This window comes from Crocodylus siamensis, chromosome 15 (genome assembly GCF_052110815.1).
Source record: "Crocodylus siamensis isolate JL-2025a chromosome 15, ASM5211081v1, whole genome shotgun sequence".
In the NCBI taxonomy this organism is placed as follows: domain Eukaryota; kingdom Metazoa; phylum Chordata; order Crocodylia; family Crocodylidae; genus Crocodylus; species Crocodylus siamensis.
In genome coordinates, this window is record NC_143409.1 from 7,119,969 (window position 1) to 7,143,320 (window position 23,352).

The window sequence follows — 23,352 nt, forward strand, 5'->3', positions numbered from 1 at the left end:
TGCTGTCCACATCCCTCTTGAAGTGCGGCTCCCAGAACTGGATGCAGTACTCCAGTTGCGGCCTGACCAGTGCTGCATAGAGGGGGGAGGATCACCTCCCTGGACCTGCTCGAGATGCATCTGTGGATGCATGACAAGGTGCAGTTGGCCTCCCTGACCGCGTCCCCACACTGCCGGCCCATGTTCATCTTGGAGTCAATGATGACCCCCAGATCCTTTTCCGCCTCCGTGCTGACAAGAGGGGAGTTCCCCAACCTGTAGGTATGGTGCCGGTTGTTCCTCCTGAGGTGCATCACCTTGCACTTGTCTGTGTTGAAACCCATCCTATTCTCATCCGCCCACCCTTGTAACCTGTCGAGGTCTGACTGCAGCCTGTTGCATCCTTCCAGTGTGCCCACGTCCCTCCACATCTTAGTGTCATCAGCAAATGTGAACAGGGTGCTTTTTACCCCCTTGGTCAAATCACTGATGAAGATGTTGAACATTGCGGCCCCGAGGACCGAGCCCTGGGGGACCCCACTGCCCACGTCCCTCCAGGTTGAGAAGGACCCATCCACTACCACCCTCTGGGCGCGGCCCTCCAGCCAGTTGGCGACCCATTTGACTGTGTGGGTGTCCACACCACAGTCCCCCAGTTTCTTAATGAGAACGGGGTGAGAGACAGTGTCGAAAGCCTTCCGGAAGTCCAGGAAGACGATGTCCACTGCTACCCCTGCGTCTAATGATCTGGTGATCTGATTGTAAAAGGCCACCAGGTTGGTCTGACAGGACCTGCCACTGATGAACCCGTGTTGGCTGCCCCTAAGCATGCAGTCCCCTGCTGGCCCCTCCTGGATGTGTGCCAGCATAATTTTCTCGAACAGCTTGCCTAGGATCAAGGTAAGACTAACCGGCCTATAGTTTAATATAAAATCCTAAGGTGTTTCTATAAGGAATTTCTCTTCCCCACCCCACTCCCAGGTCTCCGAATGGGAAGTCCTTGCCCCATTTCTCTTGAACTTTCCTCAGTCTTCCAGACTGAAGGAATTGTTCACTGCAAGTTAAGGATCACTCATCAAACTTACCCACTGGAATGGTTCTGCCTTGGATTTTATCAGCCCACCCAGCATAATATCGAAGCGTCTTTATGCAGCCTTCTAGGTCAATGAAATAGGCCTGAAGAAAAGGTTTCCCCGTGTCCATAGTTTCCAAAGTCTGCAACACAAATCACACGTACAGTCAAGTACTTCCTAATATTTTCTTAATTCTTTTCTACATATATGCGCTATGCAAATTCTCTTCTCTTCAGTGCACAAGGTCAGTCTCACCCTCTTACACAGTGGGCTTGGATTGTTTAGTGTCCCGATAATCAGTTAAAATAAAATACTTGGGGGGTGGGGGAATCACAATCACTCCCAATGACTCTGGTGTACATCCAGAATCTCTGTAGAAGCATCATCTGGGGAGACCCTATCTGGGACCATATGGTCATGCATCATCAGCTGGGTGCAGATGCTCAGAAGTTATGAAGCCTTTAATGCAAGGTTTTATTCTCGCACTTCTTCAAAAGAAGACTGGATGCACACTGTGTTGAGGCTATTTGACCCCAGCAGCCTTTTCTGCCCAGAACAGGGAGGCTGGACCCAACCATCTCACGAGGTCCCTTCCAGCCCTAAACTTCTGTGAATCTCTTGCTACCCTGCTATCTCCAAGATCTGAATCTGGTCTGCCTGCTTTTTTCTGGGAGTCCATTTTTCTTTGGGAAATGACCAATGAAAAGCCTCTTTTGTCCACAGAAAAGTGGAAAACATGTTTGTGCAAAGATGATGATAAGGTCATAGGACAGGGTGACGATGAAGAAAATGAAAATAAGGTCACAGCCTGCTGCCCTGAACAAGCTTTAAGTTCTAGGCACGGCTCAAAGGGACTCTTGCCTCTCTTAAGCAGACAGGATTATTATCCAGTTTGAGCAGACTCTACTAAAGAGACCGACTATTTTTTTTTTTTTTTTTTTTTTATAATCTAGGGCACTGCTTCAAAAACCACCCACGTAGCAATTTGTAAGGGGGAAAGACTGAAAGCGCTGGACAGCAGGTCAAACGGGGCTTCCTAGTTTGTTTATGGAACATGAAGGGCCTCATAAAATGTATTCCAGGAAAAGGATCCAGAACCGGTAAGCGGCGTTATGGCCGTGTGGCTTTGGGCAGACAGACTCTGCCCATCAAGATGGTCAGAATATCTACATTTAAAGCAGGGCTGGGCCCGAGTCGCGTGGGTCCAGTCCTGGATATTCTCTATGCTCAGAGCAGTTCAAAACAGGGGTTTCGGCTCTTCCCCTTAAGTAGATCCAAATCTCTAGAAACAGTTGGTTTTGCCTCTTTGGGGGAGGAGGAGCAGCAGGGAGGAAGAGGGTGGATCCTCTATCCGCTAAGGCATGCTTCAGAATAGCCTCAAAAAATCCTCTGAGAGCAGACATGACATTCCTGATATTTAGGACAACAACTAATAGGAAAGAAGCAAAAAGATGGATCCATTTCTCTCTATCCATCTTGCGAGAGAGGACGGAGATGTATTGTTCTCTGTGGCTTTAGGGGACAGGACTAGGAGCAATGGCCTCAAGCTGCCACAAGAGAAATCTGGGTCGGAGATTAGGGGGAACTTTCTGACCACGAGCATGATCAAGTATTGGAACAGGCTACCTAGAGAAATTGCAGAATCTCTGTCTTCGGAAGAAGGGGCTAGACAGACACTTGGCTGGGCTGGTTTAGTCAGGGCTGATCCTGCTTTGAACAGGGGGCTGGACTAGATGACCTTGTGGGCACTGTTCTGCCAGACGAGCATGGTTGTGCATTATGTGGCACTGCAAACATATTTGCAGCACCACATATCTCACAGTCTGATGTTCTCTGCGTTGCAAGGGTGCGCCACCCAAGTGTGCGCTGCACTGGGTTTTTTGCCCCCTAGATATCCTGGGGTCCTAAAAAAAAAAAAAAAAAAAAGAAACCACAGGGGAAAAAGCAAAACAAAACAGAGCAACACACTTGGTCAGCATGCTCTGCTTCCAGCCAGGCTCCACACAGCAGAATCACTACGGCTGGAGACCCAGGAGGACCCCAGGTATGGCTGCTGCACACTGCTGGCCCCATCCTGCCTTACCTGAAGTTGGGGAATTTCCTGCGTGCCAAAGCGCACAGGACACAGGCGTTCCCCAAGGACAAGAAGCAGCCGTGCAAGGTGTGCCAGAACTACTTGTCCCCGGGGAACCAAATGTTCACGCACATCTGGATGTGCCCATGGAGTCCTGTCCAGCCTGACTTTCTTATGATCTTAAAAATAAATAGAGATAGAGGTAAAGGTCTAATGATCCTTTCGAAGGCACCCAGATCTGCAGTCTCCACTATCATGTTCCAAATTTGTACTCTTTCAGATGCATAAGAGTTCATGGTGTGCTCCTAGCATGCTTGTATCACACACTGCCCTGCAGCACTCACCTGCACTGGGGAATCAGGCCAGGTTAGATCTGGCCTGTATTGGACAAGGTGCTGATGGGGGAACGCAACAGAAAGAGGGTGGAGGTACAATTCACACTGCAGATGCAGCGTTTCTGGAGCAATACATTCAGAGCGGATTTAAACAAAAAACCCAGCGAAGCAGGTGGAAGATTCTGCATGAGTCATGAAAGCTTTCCTGCCACCCAAAATAGCTTCAATAGCTAGAGAGGAAGGTGGGGTCCCTCAGACAGTCCCTTTGATGTGGTTTACTGTAGAGGACAAGCATGTTGCTTCAACCTTGCCATTGTTATTTGTCCTCTCTAAGGTTCTCAAGATGCAATCAACACAAGGTGGAGATGGTACAGGCCAATCAAGTCCTCCTCCGACAATGCAGGATTGTTCCTCATCCAAAACCTGACAGAGGTTTCTTTCACTGACTTCCACATGGGAAACAGGGCTCTGAGATGCTACGGAACCGGTTGCCTTTGTGATTTATGGGGCGGGAGTTGTTTGCATCTTGTTTGATCTAGGAGGTTGGTTAGAAAAACATTTGCCAGCACACAACAGTAGCCAAGGAGGAGGACGTTGCACTTCAGGCAGGATGTGTTTGTTTGCACCACTAGTTTCAAGTTCGCTCAGGGCGTTGACATGTTAGAGGGCTGCTGGCAAACCCGGGCACTGCCTGCTTCGAGGGTTGCTGGCAAACCTGGACGCTGCCCTCTTCATCTCCATCACTCGTGCGAGCCCCCTGCATTATGCCAAAATGCAAGACATCTCCTGTGGGCACCACACATTCCCCACGACTCCAAGGGCGCGGGGCACTCAGGGCCAGACAGACACAGGCTCTGATGACCCAACCCCGGCTGCCTTTACGCACAAGGGCCCCGATTCTGTAAGGAGTTTAAGCCAAGTCAATGCCACTTCAGCCATATATGTTCTGCGATGAGCTGAACACAGGCATCCTGCTGGATGGCAAGCAGCAGTGGGACTGCCTTTGGCCATAGTAAGGCTGGAGCGGGCAGGCCAGAAAGACAATGTAGTGGCCAAACACAAGAGGGGCTTGAGGGGCATAAACAAGCCTGACAACTTGTGAGAAGAGGCAAGTTCAAGGCACCCCGATGCTTGAGCCCATTGGTTCTGGGAAGCGACCCCGTCAGGTTATCAAACAGAGGGGATGGGGCTGGAGCACAAGCAGCTTTTAAGGAAGTCAGAGGTTTTCCTGCTCCTGGGGCATGAGGATGGGGTGCAGAGAGGCCTATTTAATCTGAAGTGGGGGTGAAAGTTTCAGCTGCGCTTCTAAGTTTTAGCTCTGCTAAATTCCAGAGGAATTTAGACTTGGGCCCTCACGTTGGTAGCTCTTCTTAAAGAAGCCAAAAAGTCCTTCACGGTCTCTTAAAAATATACATATAATCAGGGGTCTTCTTAACTCGTGGCAAGACCAAGCCATTTTTGCAGCTTGGTCACAGCATAAAGAGCCGATTTTATGGGCACTTCCCAGCAGCCCCACCCCTCACTGCCGACTGGAGGAGAGGCACATACTGTATAATTTGACAGCAAATTCCGCGGGAAATAATTATATTGTATAATTATCATAGTATGATAAACTGAAGTATAACATTTAAATCTAAATTGAAATACATTATAAATATAAATCTTTATACAATATAAATTGTAGCTTATATCACCACAATGATACGTAGCATTCTACAAAAAGTTTAGAAATACTAATCAACGTTAACTTGAACAGAAACATGTTCACTTTGCTGACTAGCGACTTCACTTAGTCTACGGCACTAGTAGACACCGGCTCTCAATCACGTGATCCAAGGCTGCTGTGGTTGTGGCGCTCTCTTTGCACCGCAGTGAGCATCGAGACACTCTAAAACAGAACAACACACTGGGTCGGTTTGTCTGTTTAAGATTGATTTTTGCAGGAAATCACCACCGATGCAATATTTCCTGGCGATCACGGACGGCTCCATTTTTTGCAGCTGCTGCAAAAACCGTGAAACCGCAAATTAAGTCGACCCCTACACACAACTCCTTCGAAAGCCCCTTTTCCCGTGGGTCAGTGAAATCAGGAGCTTGGGAGACGAGACCCCTTCGCAAGGCGTGCGAAGGAAACTAAAGAGAAACCACCCGAGACGCGATACAAGCAGGCCCAGCGTCCGCAGCAGGGCAAAACGAAGGGCTGGTTATTGTCCACCTGCCACTCTTCACTTACCGCCAGAGTGACTCGGTCTCGCTCGATAAGGTCGGCCAATTTGTGCAGCAGCCTCCCACGGCTCAAGACGTCCATTTGTCTCCATGGCGATCCCCTCTGGAACGCGGCTCTTGCTGCCTCCACCGCCTTGTCCACATCGGGCTAGAGCAACCACACACGAGTGCAGGTTAAAGAGGGTCAACACCTGCTCGGCGCTACCCGGCCGTGAGCACGGTACTCGCAGAACCCAGCTACTGCGCTGCCTGATCGTCCGCCCCGAGTCTCCTACTTTCCTCCTGACTTTGACACTCTGCCTGCAAGGTGTCAAGTGACCTTGCGGTCCTTGCAAACGGGTCTCGTTGAACCGGGCCAAACTGGAACCTAAAACTTCCTCTTTTGACAAGTCAGCGAAGCTCTTTTACAGGCAGGAGCAGGGACATTTATGGAGCTGGGCCAAGATCTTTTTGTATCGCCTACTTTGCTAGCAACAGATGGAAGGAGGAAAACATCTGTGCCCAACTATGAGCCCCAAACAGTTTCTGAGCAGTGGTTCTCAACCTTTTTAGACTCCAGGACCCCCTCCGAAAATGCCAGCCTGCTGCTTTCATTCATTTCTTGATTACAGAAAAAAAAAAAATAGGTCAATTCTTCTATTGCAAAGAACTCAAAGAGACCGCACAACCAGGTCAGAATGGTTTTTGATGCAATGGAGTCCTATTTGAAACCTCTAGAATTACCTAGTGCCCCATACCTAGCAGTGCTAATATTGCACGGTACCCCACAGTGCCCTTAAAAAGATCTCATGGCACTCGAATGAGAATCGCCGCGTTAGGAGACTGGACAAGCGTTCCTCTGGCTCCAGCAAGAGATCTGGTGTTATTCTCGTCTTCACAAACCAAATCTGGATGGATCAATATCTTTAAAACTAAGATGTGGGAAAGAAAACACACTTGCAGCATGGATATTATTATGGTTTTAGCCAAGGGAATAATTATAGTTCTCAGACCCCACTGGACAAGCCAATTTTTCCCCCCCATGCAAACCCATAATTACTCCAGTCAAAGACGATTCAATTCACACCCCCCCCAAAGAAAAAAAAAGCAAAAAGCAAATTCATTAAGAATTCTAGACCAAATTTTCTTAACAACCAGTTGTCCCCCATTACGTAAGGCTGGTAAGTGTTCTTACTCATTGCTGAGAGCCTGTTCCTCAGCTAGTGTAATTAGGGATCCCTAGCCGTAAGTGGCTATTGCTACTTAGAGAAGTAAAATAAGCAGATTTGGCTCCATTTCTGTATACTCTTCATATGCTTACTCTGGCCAACATCTGCCTCATTCGTTTCTGTACCTCCTCCCCCCTCTGCTTCCCTAGACTGTACATCGATCGTATTCTTAAAATACAGGCAAAACCGTGACTCCAGGGAAACTGGTAGGTGTTGCAGACAGCTCAGGGCGTCTCCAAACTTTCGCATCAAACCGTTTACAAGGAAACCTGTTTTGTACAACATCTTCTAGCATACACTTGACACTTTCTGTAATGAAGGTATGCTTTCAGGGGAGATGTGCACAGTGTGAAGAAATATCACTAGCAATTAGACATGAAGATTTGCAAAGGAGGCTGAAACAAACACCACTGCCTGAAGTGGCATCTGCTTACACACACCCAATGGGCATTTGGTCCTCTCCCTCTTTACAAAAAGGTTTACACAGTATTTATCAGCCTGTTTTCCTAAGCAGTTGAAAGCAAAACTCCACCCTTGCTGGAAGGGCAGAGGCTAGGCTAGGGCATTGCACAGACCCAGGTTAGTTTTATTTCCAGAATTAAGGTAGACGTAGCACATGGCAGCTAATGTGAGGGAGTCTTCCTGCTGACATGCATTCACACGAGGCCTTGGAAGGACTGTGTGGTGCCGATCCCGAGGTCAGTCCAGCTGCATCATACATACACGGACCCAAGTGCTGTCATCTACCCTGTTTGGCCCCATCCATCACAACTGAGAAGACCTGGGAAGGCTCTCCACTTCGAACGACCCCCCACCCCACACACACACTTCATTTAGCTGCTGAAATTAGGAACTAAGCCTTAAAAAGAAAATAAAAAAATAAAGGCAGGGTACAAGGCATAACAAAGTGTTAGTTATATTCCTTAGAAAGAGAAGTGGTTTCAACACTAGCGATGGGACATGCAGAAGGCAGAAAGCAGGGCAGGGTGGCATCCCGGAGACCAGTTCACAAAGGGACAAGTTTTTGAGTCAGCAGACTATTTCTGCGGCCTTCCCTTTGAGTCGAGTCTGGCCCTGGATGCATTTGGAGCTGAGGACTCTGTACCCGTGGACAACTCTGCATCTTGTTGACCTGGGGGGGGCTGATCACTACTGCCACAGTCGCCATCTCGTGTCAACGAGACCTGATGCCTCCACGACCTACCGAGCACAGAGTGCTTAAAGCTGTAATATAGACCCCGGTGCTTCATACGTCACAGCGCTGCTCTCCTCCAAAGGCATCGGTTCCTGATAACACACATAGGCTACAATATCCCCTGACACAAGTTATTCATGGGTATGACTCACATGCTGAATATTCAAAAGGTTATTACTTGCATGCATACAATGCGTGCTCACAAACCCACAAAACGGAGCGTCTGAATTCCAACCAGACGAAACAAGGAAATTCTTAGGTAAGACTGAAATGCCATTCGTAATCTGCCTTGTTATGACTAGGCATTAAAAACGGATCCAAATGGTGCGTTACGTTACATGGATGTTGCAACACGTAGGCACAATGCGAGACAATGACAGAGTCGCAACTGTCAAGGTGTCAAGGACAAAATGTGGCATGTAAACCCAGGAGGAAGCCTGAGCCTGACTACTTTCCATCTGCTGGGACTGATTGTGAGTACTGCACACAAGGACCTGTGTTAAGAGTAAGCGGAGGCCACAAAGCAGAGCACCAGGGAGTTTGGAAACGCCCAGGAAACCTCAACTTGCTCTTCCCCGAGTCTGGGTATTGCATATCAATCCAAATATCTAATTATTACTATTTCTTCCCTCCACCACTCTCACCTCTGTATACAAGTTAGACAACTTCCACCTCCTTGGTGTCTGAGCCCCTGAGCACTAATAGAACAGTCTCCCTCCTCTCAGCAGTTATGCCCAGTGCCTATGTAGGACATCACAAGTAGGAGCAGCAACTGCCTGGAAAGTGCTGCTCATCTCCAGGTGGGGTAAGGATGGCACAGGGCAGACCATCCAGTGTGGCTGAGCTAGGACGGGACTGGGCATGCCCAATGCAGATGGACCTTTCAGAAAATTTAGCTGCCAAACACCTTAAGTCTCTACCAAGCATGTGCCTACAAAAATTGTGCCCAGACACAGGACTGGATCAAATGTAGGCATTTTCATGGGACCAGGTTAATCCATGGGACCAGGACAACCCCACAGCCAAGCATCAAGTCCCTGTCCCCACCAAAATTGGGGTCTTGGTGCTTCTTAATGAAACAGTTCAACGAATTTTATTCAATGAAGACAAAAGGCTGCGTAGGCTTCCCTAGTCTCTTTCTGGTAACGGCAGAGTCATTTTTGCTAAAACTTTTAAAAATAACAGCAGATAAGGCAGACATCTGGCATGGAAAATTTCAGTTTGACCAGTGAAAAGGTGCAAGTTCCACCCAGCAGTGGAAAATCTGCAGTATCACAAGCTATTTTGCCTCCCCCAGCAGCTCATGGCAGTCAGCCTCCCATGCATGTTCTTATTTTGCAACACAAAGCCTTAAAATGCCATCTATGTGCCCCATGCTGATGGTACGCCTGGGTTAAGGTTTGCAAGAGATGTTATCAGGAGCATTACACCCTCCGAGCAGCACAGCTTTAGCTGAGGCTGCCAGACATTTCCCATTTTAAGAACCTGACTTTAATAGCATGTAATATTGCAGATTTGCTGCTGACAGGTGGGACTCCCACCTGTGCAGAAAACCAGTACACAGCCTAGGCCCCATTTATGCTCTTAACCAGCTTCTGCTGCCCATGCACGGGTTTCAGTTTTCTGCATTATCACAAACATATGGCAATGGGCTGAGTATTTTGCATGGACATATCTGCCAGGCTGGCGTGCAATAGTTGAGAGCTGGAAGCAGGCTGACGACTGCCTGTTAAGCAGCAGAATGCCACAGAGGATAAAGTTATTCCCATGCCAAGCATCAGCCTGGCAAATGCAAGTGCCCCGCTCTTATTATCTGGTAGACAACAAACCTCCCCCGCATCCAGTAATGAAAAGGTCAGTAGAGAGTTGCGTGTCCCGTCTCCTTCCCACCTGAGATTTCCCTTATTCTCTTCCCTCCTGCAGAATATCACTGAGAACAACTCTGTTTTAATTTCCTAACTAAAGAAAAACAGCCGACACAACCTTTGCTCCCGGCTTAATAAAAAGCTGGATGCATTTCAGCCGTAAAGCAAGTTGTCATCACCATGTTATTAGTCACCAAATTCCCACCCTTGTCTGAAGCTACAGGAAATAAGACTTTACATGGGGGACTGATAGCAAGGTTAGGCAGGTGGCATCCCACCTCAACAACCCAGAACCAGGGCAAGAGGCAGCCGCGCAGCTGATCCTGACCCACAACTTCAGTACCAACAGCTAAAACCACCGCACTGTGGGTCTCAGCCCAAACTTCTACCTCTTTCAGAGACCCCACTAAGGACCACCGCAGAAGAGAGCTCACAGTAGGGCTACCCGAAACAGCAGCATTCTGCTTCAACTTCTGTTTCAAGGGAACAGTGTTTTGTTTCAAGTTTGTTTCGACAGCACCGCTCTGTTTCGTTTTGTCAAAACAGTTTCACTGTTTCGAGGTTTCGCCCATAGGGTATAATGGGGAAGCACGAAACTGGAGGAGCAGCCACCTCCTATGATTGCAGCCAAATCGGGGGCCCGCACCCCCAGGGGAGTCTGGCAGAGCCCCACAGCCCTCCTGGCGGTGCAGGCGGGAGGCTGCTGCAGCTGCCTGGGACCAGCACTGGGCGCGCTGAGCCCGGCGGATGGATGCAGAGCACAACCCTGGCACTACGCACCGCCTCCCTCCACCGGGCTGCACGCCTCTGGGTGCTCAATGCTCTGCGGGGCCACGTGCCACCTCCCGCCACCGGGCTCAGCTCCCAGTGCCTCGCAGCCCAGTGGAGGGAGGCAGAGCAAAACATTTCGACTGGCCTCATTTTGCTTCGAGGCCGTTTCAAAGCCCTTTGATTCACTTCGATGTCACTGCTCTGAGCTTGAAATGGAGCAGACGGCAAAGCTTTGCGCAGCCCTCCGCCACGGCATTTCTCAGGTTATGAACCAGGTCAGCCTGAAACGTCAGATGGGCAGGACTGAAACAGGGCTGGGCTCATCCCAGCGGTTTCAGTTTGCACAAGAATCTTTGGTTCCAGCCACGGGGACGTCCCATGATTTTGAGTTTCACAGACTAAGGGATCCAGAGCTGCAAAGCAGAATTCAGCAAATCCACCCAGAAAGGTACAGCTGTGAGCTCCCAACAACAGGCCTAGGCACAGGCTCTCCCGCTCCTCCAACCATACCCAGTGATGTGGGCAGGGAAGTGGGGTGTATAATGTACGCAGTGGAGGAAGAGGCAAAAAGCAGCTTGTTCGTGCCCTGTAAGGAGATCGGTCCATCTCAGTCACCATGGAAATCTACAGGGCTTCTGCAGTTGGGACCCATGGGCTAGAGTTTCTCTCAGCAAGGCCCAGAGAATAAGTTTTTCACTGACAACCTCATAAGGTAGAAGGTGAAAAAAAAAATTAAAAAAAAAAAACAAAAGTCACCCTTGTGCTCAGGAGAGATCCAAGTAAGGAGGGCTCTGTAGATGGGCCAGGAGGTAGCCTGTTTTGCTTTGCTCAACAGTTTTCTTTAAACAGTGGCTCTCCAAGCAAGCTGGAGTACCCCAGCAATGGCTGGGTGACCGCTCAAGGAGGCACTTAGCTCACATAATAATAGAGGAGCCATGGCTTCTGCCGAGGAAAGCAAAGTTCCAGCAGGGTTAGCATCACCCCTGGGTTTAGACAGCCTTTCTAATGAGCTGCAATTATGTGTTACATACAGTGAATGCAAGGGAATTGTAGGTTATCTTCCTCCACTGCCTCCAGCGTGCACCCAGCTTCTCTCTCCCCGTCCATGTGAATGGGTGGAAGAACGGGAGAGTCTGCCGCGGGGCCCCTTGCTCGAAGCTTGCAACCATAGCTGCATTGCCCACAGAGGTTTTCAGCCTCCTGGATGCTGCAGCCACCAAGGCATGGGTTACATCAGGAGCAAGGGTACTTCTCCCAGCACGGAGGCAAGTTTTGAGCTTGTACGACAATCTGCTGCTCCCCAGGGCAACATCCCCAGCGCCCTCATGCGTTGCAGATGAGGAGGGGGCTCTCTGAGCTGAGAACCACTGAAGGGGCCAGATCTGGGCAGCCAATTTGCCTGCCCAGGAGCTGTGAAGTGTGGCTCAGTCACAGGGAGACTGGACGATACCCTTTGCTCTTCAAAATGTCCCTCGCCACCCTCCTGCTATGGAGGACTTCAGCAACCCGATTGTGATGCCACATCCTTACCAAGGAACCAGCCTTTCAGTCACCTGGTGGGTGAAGCACGCCTCTGAATCTATCCTTCCTACTGCATCAGGCTCTTCTTGACCCAAAACGGGTAGTAGCCTCCACAAGACAGCATAGCCTCCGACAGGTCAGAACGCAGAAGACGCTAGCACTTATTAGAGAAGGTTTTCTTTTTTTTTTTTTTTTTTAGATGAACATGGACAGCTACTTTTTCAGATACTAAAGACCCAGTCCTGCTCCTGTTACTATTTCTCCCCTCCCCACTCCCATAAGAGCTTCTTTGGCCAGCTCTTGACTCTATCTTCCATGTATTGAGAAAATACCAACTTCTCCTACTCATCTTTTGGTCATCCGAACAACTGCTTCTCCACAGTAATGACGCACGTCCCGAGAGGGGAGCCCAGAATCCAAGAGCAAAAGTGTTTTTTAGACCATCTCCAAAAATAAAACGGGCGTTGCTCCTTCGAGCACAAGCTCTGGCCCCCACTAGGCAAATGCAAGTATTTCCACCAAAGCCCCTGAGCTTACTCATGTGTGCAAAATTAAGCAGGCACATAAACATGTGCAATATTGGGACCTGAATTATGTCAGAATTATAATGAAAGAGGGCTGCTTCGGGAGGGGTGGGGAAAGCAGCTTAATCGCTTCCAATTTTAAAGCCTTGCAAGCCACGTTCTGTATCTCTCCTTTGACTCAGACTGTTACAGCAATCATCATTCCTATCGGAGATGAGAGACTCTTAGGCTTCTAGTGGAGTTGGACATAATTGATCCCATTCTCTGTAATCCCTTTGAGGAGGCAGGCCAAGATGTTTAGTTATCGCAGGCCTAATGCCAAGCTTATTTTGTAAAGAAAAAGAAAAACAAGGGAATCTAGTACACTTTCCCAATCTCTGCACAAGTTACCCAGCAAATCTTACCTTGTCTCCCTCCTGTACATCACAGATTTTCTCCAGGGTCGAGGGGTTATACGTGGGGAACGTCTTTCCACTTATGGATTCATGCCATTCGTTGTTAATAAATATCTAATGGGAGGGAAAGGGGGGAAAAAATAAAACAGAAAACAAAACCACACGTCCATGCATTATACACAGTCTTTCAATGCTCAAGTCTGTCTCTGCAGGAGCTGTAGAAATCCATGGAAATTAAGAGCACTGAGCACCTTTGAATGATTTGGCCTTATGCGATTATGCCGCTGTTGCCACGTTTAGCCGGCAGGCCACGCCAAACCAAGTGAAGGCCAGGCCCAGTGAAGGGTGCAGGGTAGCGGGGGGAAGAAGGAAGTGGGGAGGCAGGATTGGGCTCACACAATAAAATTCACACAGTTGGGTGTGTGACAGCAAGTTTATTTCAAATGCATCTTTTCAGAGAAGGCTCCAAGAGGAACCTATACGTTTTGAGCAAAAAAACGAACAAAAAAACCCAAACTCTGTAATAGCGCAGTGCACGCACGCTCTCCATGCTGCGAGTGAGCAGCTAATGGCTTATATTTTACCTCCCTCCCATCCGTGCTGGGGTTCCTCCCCAAGGAGTCATACCATTAGTATTTGCCACTGGAAAACGTGAAATAGGGCCCCAGCCGTGTAACCCTGCCTCACCCAAAGGCCCTTCCCTCCACAAGGGCACTAGGGTTTTGTCAGCAGGACATCTAAAATGTGTTTGTATATGCAAATTTAAAAAAAACCAATCATAAATGCTTAAAATGCTGCATGTCTAAACCCCGGACAAACAATCCCAACTTTGCACAACTAAAAATCCACTAAAGTACTTTTAACATTTTAAAAGCAGGAAAAGTTTTGTGATTTAATGCACAGATATGTATATGCAATTCCCCAATTTCCCACACATCTTTTATGTACGCTTTCATCTAGTCAACACAGACAAAATAGCATATTGCCCATTCTTTTGAAGCAAAAAGGAAGCTAAACCCCACATGAATTGATATAGCTCACCCCTGGTTAAGAAGTGCAAGCGGGCAATTTAGCTTAGTTGAACAAAAAGGTTCTACCTTGCTAAAGTATTCTACAAGTCAACAGCTAAGCTTGCACCAGAGATCTCCTCATAAGATGAATCCTGCATCCTCATGCATTCAAAACTCAGTTAGAGCGGATCACACGTTGTTTCGTTTCTTTGCCCAGTTTGAACCCAAAATGGTTGTTTTTTTTAACAAGACCGTAAAAAATATTTCTCTGGGTATTTCTGTAGATATCGGACCCTAGATGGGACTGCAGTTACCGGGGGAGGGCAGTTTAGACCCACCTGTTCTTAATCATTCTCATTTTTAGAAAAAGGCATGATTGCAAGGCTCGGTGTAACAAGATGCCAAAGTAAAGTTTGCAAGAGACCTCACGGGGCAGAAAGTTTGAAATACCTTGGTGCTCATAAACACCACCACAGAACTACCTGGTTTTAGGGGGCTAGCATTTGGGATGCTAATTACTTATCAAATATGAAAAGTAAAAGCAGGTTCGTGGAAAGCAAAGAAAAAATTGGGGCTTCATGAGCCAGAGAGTGCACTGCAAACTGGAGGGATACAGGAAGGTCCATGAAGTTATAATGGGATATATACTACAGCTAAGAACTGGGAGTTGCATTTTATTGCAACAGTTTGAGTGTTCGTTCTGGAGCAGGGAGTTGGAAAAAGGACACAGTCACTACAGCGAATGAAGAGACTCAGCCTTGAACGATGGATTCACAGATTTCATTATACAGGCTATGCTGGCATCGGCCCGAGATTTGCAGCAATGTTTGGGTTTCTGATAAGAAGCCACTCCTCGGGCCGGCACACAGCGTGGGGAGTTGCTGTGGTCTCTTGTTGTTCTTTAGGATATTAAAACTTTGGGAAGATCATATGTGGCCAACCATCACTGGCTCCAAAAATCATGAGACCGATCAACAGCTTGTAAGATCTGGTTTTTGAAATGACTTCAATTCAATAACTTGCAGAAATAAAGACAAGATTCTGGCTCTACAAATGGATGGAAGCGGTTGCAAAACAGCTGTAAACATCTGGGATGAGTTGACAGAGTTTGCAAAAATACCTCTCCTGTCAAACTTCTACTTCCTAGAATAAATTGAACATCAATTCCAACTTCCCTCATCAGATTTTAGCACTCAAAACATACAGCAGAGGTAGAACTTGCATTCATAATTAAATTATATGTACCACATCTGAGAGGCAGTCTTTGTGAAGGTCTAGATATCTTCAGAGGATCCTAATTCTGTACAAAATCTCAGAAAAAACTACCAGTGAAGTCAGCAATTTTTTCCCCCACTTTGGAAAAAAGACTGCAGCAGGATGATCCCTAAAAGAGGGAGGATTAATGGTTCTGGACATTAAAAAAAACAAAACCCCAAACAAAATAAAAAGCAGGACACTCTTGAGCACTCAAGGAGAAAATTCCTCTGCTGTGTGGATGAAGTGGAAATGAATCCTAGAGAGCTACTTGTAACTGGGGAAGCGCCATTTCTAAAATGTTGCGCCATCCCAAACCCAAGAGCAGAAGATGCAAGTTGCAGATAAGCACAAAGCCCTGGCTTTAAAACAAAAAAAAAAGGTATGTAGGGAAGCTCGTGGATTTAGGAAGGATTTGTGTCCGGCGACAAATTAATAAATGGCCAATCGCTCTCGATTCCTTTGGCGAGGACTTGAAACAATATTAAACCGGATAAACTGGCGCCACTTATCTAAATTCATTCTCCTGCAGCTGGGGGAACACATTTAAAATTATATATCTTTTATTTACTAATGGATTCAGATGCCATACAGTGCTGAAAATACGAACTGCTGTGTGTTAAATGTGCTAAAGCCTTCGTCTCGTTCAGCCCGACGGACCACTGGAAATGAGCAGATCCAAGTTATACCTGGAGGAGTCTCCCCACTGCAAAAAAATTAGTCTATTTAACAATCAAAAAACCGGGGGTTCACTATACTACAGTGCTGCAATGCCCGTTTCTGCACCGGCTCTCAATGCTCTGCCATCAAGAGCGCAGAGGAGCAGACCCCGTGGGCCTCCAAGTAACAAAACCAGAAGGAACCTCCCATGCAGGGTATCAAGAGCACTGGAAAGTATAGATTTTGAGGGCTCGTGAAAGTTGGCATTTTAAAAGAGAAAACACTATCCATTAGTCTAAGAATTAGATTTTTGGTCTGGCATCTCTGCAGCCCACGGTTTAGCAAAGCTAGAAGGAGGCGGTTTTGTTTTATTTAGGGGTCGCTGGGTGGCGGGGGAGCGGGGGGAGGTCGGAGATCAGATGCTCTGAGGGGGGCGAGAATCGATGCTGCCAGAATCCCCGATGGCATCGCAAGATCCCAGTCTGCGAGCTGCAGCGTGCCTGCATTTTCTGTCGTATCTGGCAGAAACTCGAAGGCGCTGAAAGCACTTCACAGCACCAAACCCTGACTCACCTTCCTATGCTACAACCGGAGAGCCTGATCCTGGCATCAGCAAAACCAACGCAAACGCTCTCGGGGACTTCAGTGGGAGCAGGATTAAACTACAGAAAGAACTTGGTTTAGATTCCTCCCCCCCGCCACCCAAATTCAGCCCCCCTTGCAGCTTCGCTCCATCCAAATCTAATGTTAGTGGGCGCCAAGCACTGAGAAGTGCTCAGCAGCTCATGGAACTGGCTCCTGCCTACCCGATACGATTCGGAAACCCAGCATCACCCTGTTAGCGAGCGCGGATGACGCACAATGATCGCCAACGCAAAATATTGTCCAGGAAGAAAATGGATGCCTAACAAAGAAACCGCGTTGGCGCTGCAGTTCAACCGCCCTGGCCTGGCGTACCGGTCCGGTTGGTGCCGAACTGACCTGGTGCATCAAAGAGGGGAGCTTTGACTCCAGTTGGCAGCAGGATCTGCAGTTATTTTAAGTTTCTGAAAGTGTCATTTTAGCAACCAATTTCACTGTGTTCCCTGAAGCCCAGGCATGTGCTGGGGCTGCTCCATGCAGGCTCCGGCGTCCCTAGGACAGACACTTTCTGCTACGTATTTTACATCCCACACTGAATTTCTGCATGTGTAAGTGCGTGTGCGAGACACAGAATATTAGAACACAGGCATCCCTTGTGTACCACATCTGTGCGAATATAAGACCGCAGAGATGTCGCACAACCTCTTACACATACAGAATGTGCAGCACATGTGTGTGTGTAAAAATATTAGAACACATGTATTAGTACACAGGCACAGACTGTACAACGTGTGTGTGTATTGTAACACGCTGATTGTGCAGCATCTGTATAAGCGTGTGTATGTGTAAAGATCTGCACACAGGCACAGCCTGTGCACGTGAATATCAGAACACAAACACAGGTTGTGCAACGCATGCGTCCGAGCAGACACAGACTCTACACCGAGTGTGCGTGTGCAGGCACGCGTGCGCATTACAACACACCGATTGTGCAGCCCCTCCGTACACATGCATTAAAAACACAGACGAGAAAGCGCCCGCGTGCCAGAGCACAGACGCACACTTACATCAGGTTGCGCCGCATCAGTGCACGCACACCCTGCAGCCAGACACAGGCTGCACAGCACACGCGTGTGCACCCCAGCACACACCCACAGGTCGTGCGGCGCCCGGGCGCGCGCGCAGGGGAACGCGGGTGCGAGCTGTGCAATGGGCGCATCGCAGCACCCCCGCGTGCGCGTGTCACACACGCGTGCCCCCGCTCACCTGGCAGTGCTTCACCTCCAGGCTCCGGGCAGGCCGCGGCAGCGCCCTCCGGTCGGGCTGCCCGTTCTCCACAGCGCCGTTGACCGCAGCCATCACCGCCCCGCACCGGATCGTGCCCCGCGCCCTGACAGAGCCGCCGCCGCCGCTTTTAAGCCCTCGGCGGCCCGGCCCGCCCGCTCATTGGCGCCGCCCGGCAGCGGGCCGCCGCCCATTGGCTGCGGCCCCCGCAGGCCCCGCCCCGCCGCGCCCGCCGCTTCGGGGCACCGGCGGGGGCTCCACGGGCCCTCGGCCGCCGCCGCCGCCTCCTCCCTGTCAGGCGGCCCCGCGTCTTCCAGGGTGCCGGCCTCCCGCAAGGGTGCCCCGAGAGCCTCTCAAGGGTGCTGGAGCCTGTCAGGGGTGCAGGAGTCTTTTAGGGGTGCCCCAAGAGCCTCTCAAGGGTGCTGCAGCCTTTCAGGGGTGCAGGTGTCTTTTAGGGGTGCCCCAAGAGCCTCTCAAGGGTGTTTGCAGCCTTTCAGGGGTGCCCTGAGAGCCTGTCAGGGGTGCCGGAGTCTTTTAGGGGTGCCCCAAGAGCCTCTCAAGGGTGCTGCAGCCTTTCAGGGGTGCAGGTGTCTTTTAGGGGTGCCCCAAGAGCCTCTCAAGTGTGTTGGAGCCTTTCAGAGGTGCCTTGAGAGCCTTTCAGGGGTGCAGGAGTCTTTTAGGGGTGCCCCAAGAGCCTCTCAAGGGTGTTGCAGCCTTTCAGGGGTGCCCTGAGAGCCTGTCAGGGGTGCAGGAGTCTTTTAGGGGTGCTCCAAGAGCCTCTCAAGGGTGCTGCAGCCTGTCAGGGGTGCAGGAGTCTTTTAGGGGTGCCCCAAGAGCCTCTCAAGGGTGCTGCAGCCTTTCAGGGGTGCAGGTGTCTTTCAGGGGTGCCCAAGAACCTCTCAAGGGTGTTGGAGCCTTTCAGGGGTGCCCTGAGAGCCTTTCAGGGGTGCTGGCATCTTTCAGGGGTGCCCCAAGAGCCTCTCAAGGGTGCTGGAGCCTTTCAGGGGTGCCCCAAGAGCCTCTCAAGGGTGCTGGCATCTTTCAGGGGTGCCCCAAGAGCCTCTCAAGGGTGCTGGAGCCTTTCAGAGGTGCCCCGAGAGCCTCTCAAGGTTGCTAGAGCCTTTCAGGCATGCCCCGAGAGCCTCTCAGGGTTGCAGATGTCTTTTAGGGGTGCCCCAAGAGCCTCTCAAGGGTGCTGGAGCCTTTCAGGGGTGCCCCGAGAGCCTCTCAAGTGCTGGAGCCTTTCAGGGGTGCCCCAAGAGCCTCTCAAGGTTGCTAGAGCCTTTCAGGGGTGCCCTGAGAGCCTTTCAGGGGTGCAGGCATCTTTCGGGGTGCCCCAAGAGCTTCTCAGGGGGCCCACAGGGTGTCACACCACTAGGGATGCAAACCTGATTCTCACGAGAGGGGGGGCACACATGTACCGTACAGACTAGCTGAAGGGCAGATGTCCAAAGAGGGTCCCTGAGCGAGTGTGGATGGATTGGGGTCCTTCATTCAGCGGGGCGTAGGGAGGAGTAGTCATGTTAGTCTGAAGTCGGGCAGGAGGCGGGGTCCATCTGCCCCACTGTCCCTTCCTGCACCTTACCTCTGTTACACAATACATTTAGACTGGCCAGTCCTACAAAGTGCAGAGTAATTATCACACAATTAACGGGTTAATAGTACAGTAAGTTTAGCCCAGCCACACCTGCAAAGTAATTGTCACCCAATTAAAAATGACTGGCCAGCTATAGAAAGAGCCAGCCAGCTATTAAGTTAGTGCTTGAAAGTGTGTAACAAGTCTATAGCTGGTTTCTATAATTTGAACGTGTACTAGGGCCCTTATAGACTAACCAAAGGTCTGAGCATCTCCAAGCAAGTTTTTTCAGTTAGTCTCTAAGGTGCAGACCTACCCTGCCTTCTCCATGACTTCAGACTACCATGGCTTGCGACATTGCACAAGAGAAACCCAAATAGGACTCCCTGGTGTTAAAAACACGCTGAACTGTTGCAGGCTATCTGAGCTCCTTAATTGCTCTGTTATTTTTCTGTTGTAGCAAAGAAAGATGAAAGCAAAAAGCTGGCATTTGCCAAAGGGTGTCTCATGTCAAGCAAGGGGCACTTTGGGTCTAAAAACAGTAAGAGCCCCATGTTTAGGGGTCCCTTCCCCCCGGGGAGCCAGGTTAGCATCTGCCGTAGCCCAAAAACAGTGCTACACTGGTAGCAGCCAACCCACACCGAGCATCCCCATCACCCGGGATGGGAGTGCAAAAGGAAAACGCCAACCTCAGTCTTCACTTCTAGCCCCCGACTCTGTGGCTCAGCACAGCCAGCCCTTCCCCAAGGAGGAGATGAGCTTTGAGGAAACTCATCTGTAAAAAGATATCCTCAAGGTCACTAACCCTGCCAGCTCAGAAAACACTCCTTCTTCCTTCATCTTGCATCCCTTCATTGATCCACGTAGACATATCCCTGTGCCTTTCCTCAGACAGGCACGGCCCAAGCCATTCAGTGCCTCCTAAATGGAAACCAAAAGCTGAAACTCTTCTCGGAGAGCCAGACCTACTGATATAACTAACACACCTGAGACGATGAACTAGCTCCACCAGGCTGAGCTGCCACAGCCAGCACTACCTGCAGGGTCCAGGTGTATCTTGCTAGAAGCAGGTTGCTGCTACAGTTCAGCTTCAAGGTAACAATTGCACAGACCTTGGCCACAACGCCCAGAACTCATGAAAAAGGGTTAATTCTCAGGAGTAAGCCTAGAAGGACCTAGACCCTATGCACTCCCTCCTCTTGCCTTCTCCAGCCTTCAGCTCCATGCCTTCTCCTCTGCCGCTCTTGTATACAGCCCCTTGCTCTCCTGGCCCACTGAACAGTTCCCTCCGTCTCCTCTTGCTACTCAGTTCTGCTCCAAAGCCTTCCAAAAAGAAGAATTAAATACAACAGGACAAAAGAAATCCAGAGGGTTTTGACACCAGATCCTCCGAGTCCTCTGCGTGTGTGGTCCCCAAGTCCCATGTGTGCATATACGTGCACTGTACCATCTTGGCCTGATTTAAGACCAAACCCTGCCCTGTAAATCTTTCTCAGCTTTCCGTTTGAATCCTTTTGGATTCCATCCATTTTGGTAGGCCTCAGGCTGTTTTTAAGTTAAGCCAAGTTAACTTCAATCAGGCTAAGCCGGTAGTCATGTAAGAAAGAACTGGGTTGCAGGCAGAACGTGAAGTACCGGCAAAGCCAGGTCAGTTCTAGGATGCTTAGTTCCCGGTTAGTGGTTCAGGTCAGTTAGTTCCAGTTTGACCATGACATGACACAAGGGCATATACTTTCTGACCATATTTGTCTGGGCTCGGTCAGTCTGAAAGCCTTTTTGCTGACCCTGTCTGCAGATGTTTCAAGATCCCTTAGAAGGTAGTCCCTGAGTCGGGTACAGTTTCCCGGGCAGGCTGGCCAGCTTTAGGAAGTGTTGAGATGTTAGGAGTTTATGATTATAGGTTTTCTAACTGTTATTTCTGTTACATTAGAAGCATTAGGCTCTGGAGGTATATCCAGATAGGCTATCGTTACACAGTCTGTCTTGTGTGATCTTTTATTTGCGAGCAGTGCTCATTTCTGGAGATTTCTCATCATGTTTGGCTTTTGCAGGCTCTGCTTTGAAGGATGCAGTTTAGAGGGGCCGGGGTTGTTCAAACAAGCTTTAGACCCTGGACTTTCTCCCAGGGTCACCAGCCCCATACGTATGAGTTCAGAGGAGCAGCACTGTTAACACGGAGGGATTGCAGGTCTGCTGCCCATGTGATAACTAGCCTGATGCTGCCTGGGTGCATGAGCTGAAAGGTAACACAAGGGAATATTTTCTACAGCCAAAGCAGTCCCATCAGTCCCAAAACATTATCCCTTTTTTCCTGTGGAATGAGCATGCTAAAAAGGCCAACTCTGCTTAAAGTTAGAAAACCAATATTTCACCCCAAAGGGATGTATGCTTTATTTATAAATCATTTTGGGGAAAATATATATATATATACTTCCCCCCTCATATTGATGCCTTAGGAAAAAAAAGTTAAAATCTATGTAGATTTTATATATATATATATATATATATATATATATATAAAGTTAAAATCTATAATTTTTATATATATATAAAATAGATTTTATTATATGTAAATATATATATTATATATTATATATATATATATGTATATAATAGATTTTAACTTTTTCTATAGCATCAATACTGGTACATAATCATCTTTATGTGGACATGAGTCAAATAAGCAGACAGAAAATTAAAGGAGCCCCAAGTCCTGAGTGTTGCTACTTCCCTTTCAGGCTAGGGGAGGATCAAAGCCACAATCTCTTAAGCATCTCCTTGGATTTCAGTGGTTTCAATGAAGTAGAATTTGGGCTCTGCCTAGCCCTGGCTTTCATTTTGCAAAACAGACACCTGGCGGACAAGACCTGCTGAGGTTGGATAACACCTAGAGGTTTTGCCGGGTTAGATGTGGATCCCATTTTATCTGCAATACGCTTGATTTTCAGCTTGGTTTTGCGAACTAAAATGTTCTCCTGGGCTCATCTCAGCTAATACACACTCTGGGATTTTTATTTTTGCTCCCTGATAAATTGTCAATTCTTGACTCTCCCACCAGGGGGCACATGACTATGAGCTGTAGACAGACAGCTGCCTTGGGTAGATGCGGTATCCTTTATTAGATCAACTAAATAGATGGGAAAAATGTTCTTTGCAAGCTTTTGGGCACAAGCACCCATCTTCAGGCATACAGAGAGTCTGCTGGTGAACTGTGTGCTCTCCTGGGTAGAACAGAAGCCAAAATGCAAACTGCAGGTCTGTAAAAATACAAATGCCTGGCAAGAAAATGTGTATGGCCCCATTGAGCTGGTAATCTATTGCTATGGGTCTTGATTTTGACTACCCAGGTGCTCGGTTGAAATGCAAAGTATTCCTGGACAAAATCCTTGGGGGAGAAAGAGGAAGATGAATAAGAAATTCCGGAGCAAGAAGACGCTAAGGAGTCGTGCTAGTGGCTCACTCTCTATGTAGTGAAGACACAGCTGTCATTTTGGTCCAGACATGGGGAGAGTTTGTTTAGGAGCTATTGCTGGGGGAGCATCCTATGCATGACTGCCTCGTTCTCTGCATAAGCTTTCCATCGCTGCCTGTAAAGCTGGAGTTTTGCGTGCTAATGCTCTATAGCTAGGCATTGTTTTGGAAGGCTGTCTGAAACATGAATATAGGATAGGAATTGATGATGTACGGATACACGTCAACCAGAAACACATCTATGTAGCCTTGGGGTACAACTCCCTCTGAACAGAGTTCAATTAATTGTGCAGCTAATGACAACCATAATACGTTATGTCTTCAAAGAGACTGAATCCATTTGCAATGA

General features: G+C 48.7%; 1 protein-coding gene across 1 annotated transcript in view; it reads right to left on the reverse strand.

Moving 5' to 3' along the window:
* The window catches only part of ALDH1A3 (aldehyde dehydrogenase 1 family member A3), a 52,795-nt gene extending 34,703 nt beyond the window's left edge, over positions 1-18,092 (reverse strand). Inside the window, exons 1-4 of the mRNA XM_090028143.1 lie at positions 17,939-18,092; positions 13,176-13,280; positions 5,695-5,835; positions 1,065-1,194 (exon numbers count right to left, since the gene is read on the reverse strand). Of these exons, the coding sequence (XP_089884269.1) occupies positions 1,065-1,194; positions 5,695-5,835; positions 13,176-13,280; positions 17,939-18,031 (469 nt within the window). The 5' untranslated portion in view covers positions 18,032-18,092. The remainder of the gene's footprint in view (positions 1-1,064; positions 1,195-5,694; positions 5,836-13,175; positions 13,281-17,938) is intronic.
* Positions 18,093-23,352: the final 5,260 nt, after the last annotated feature.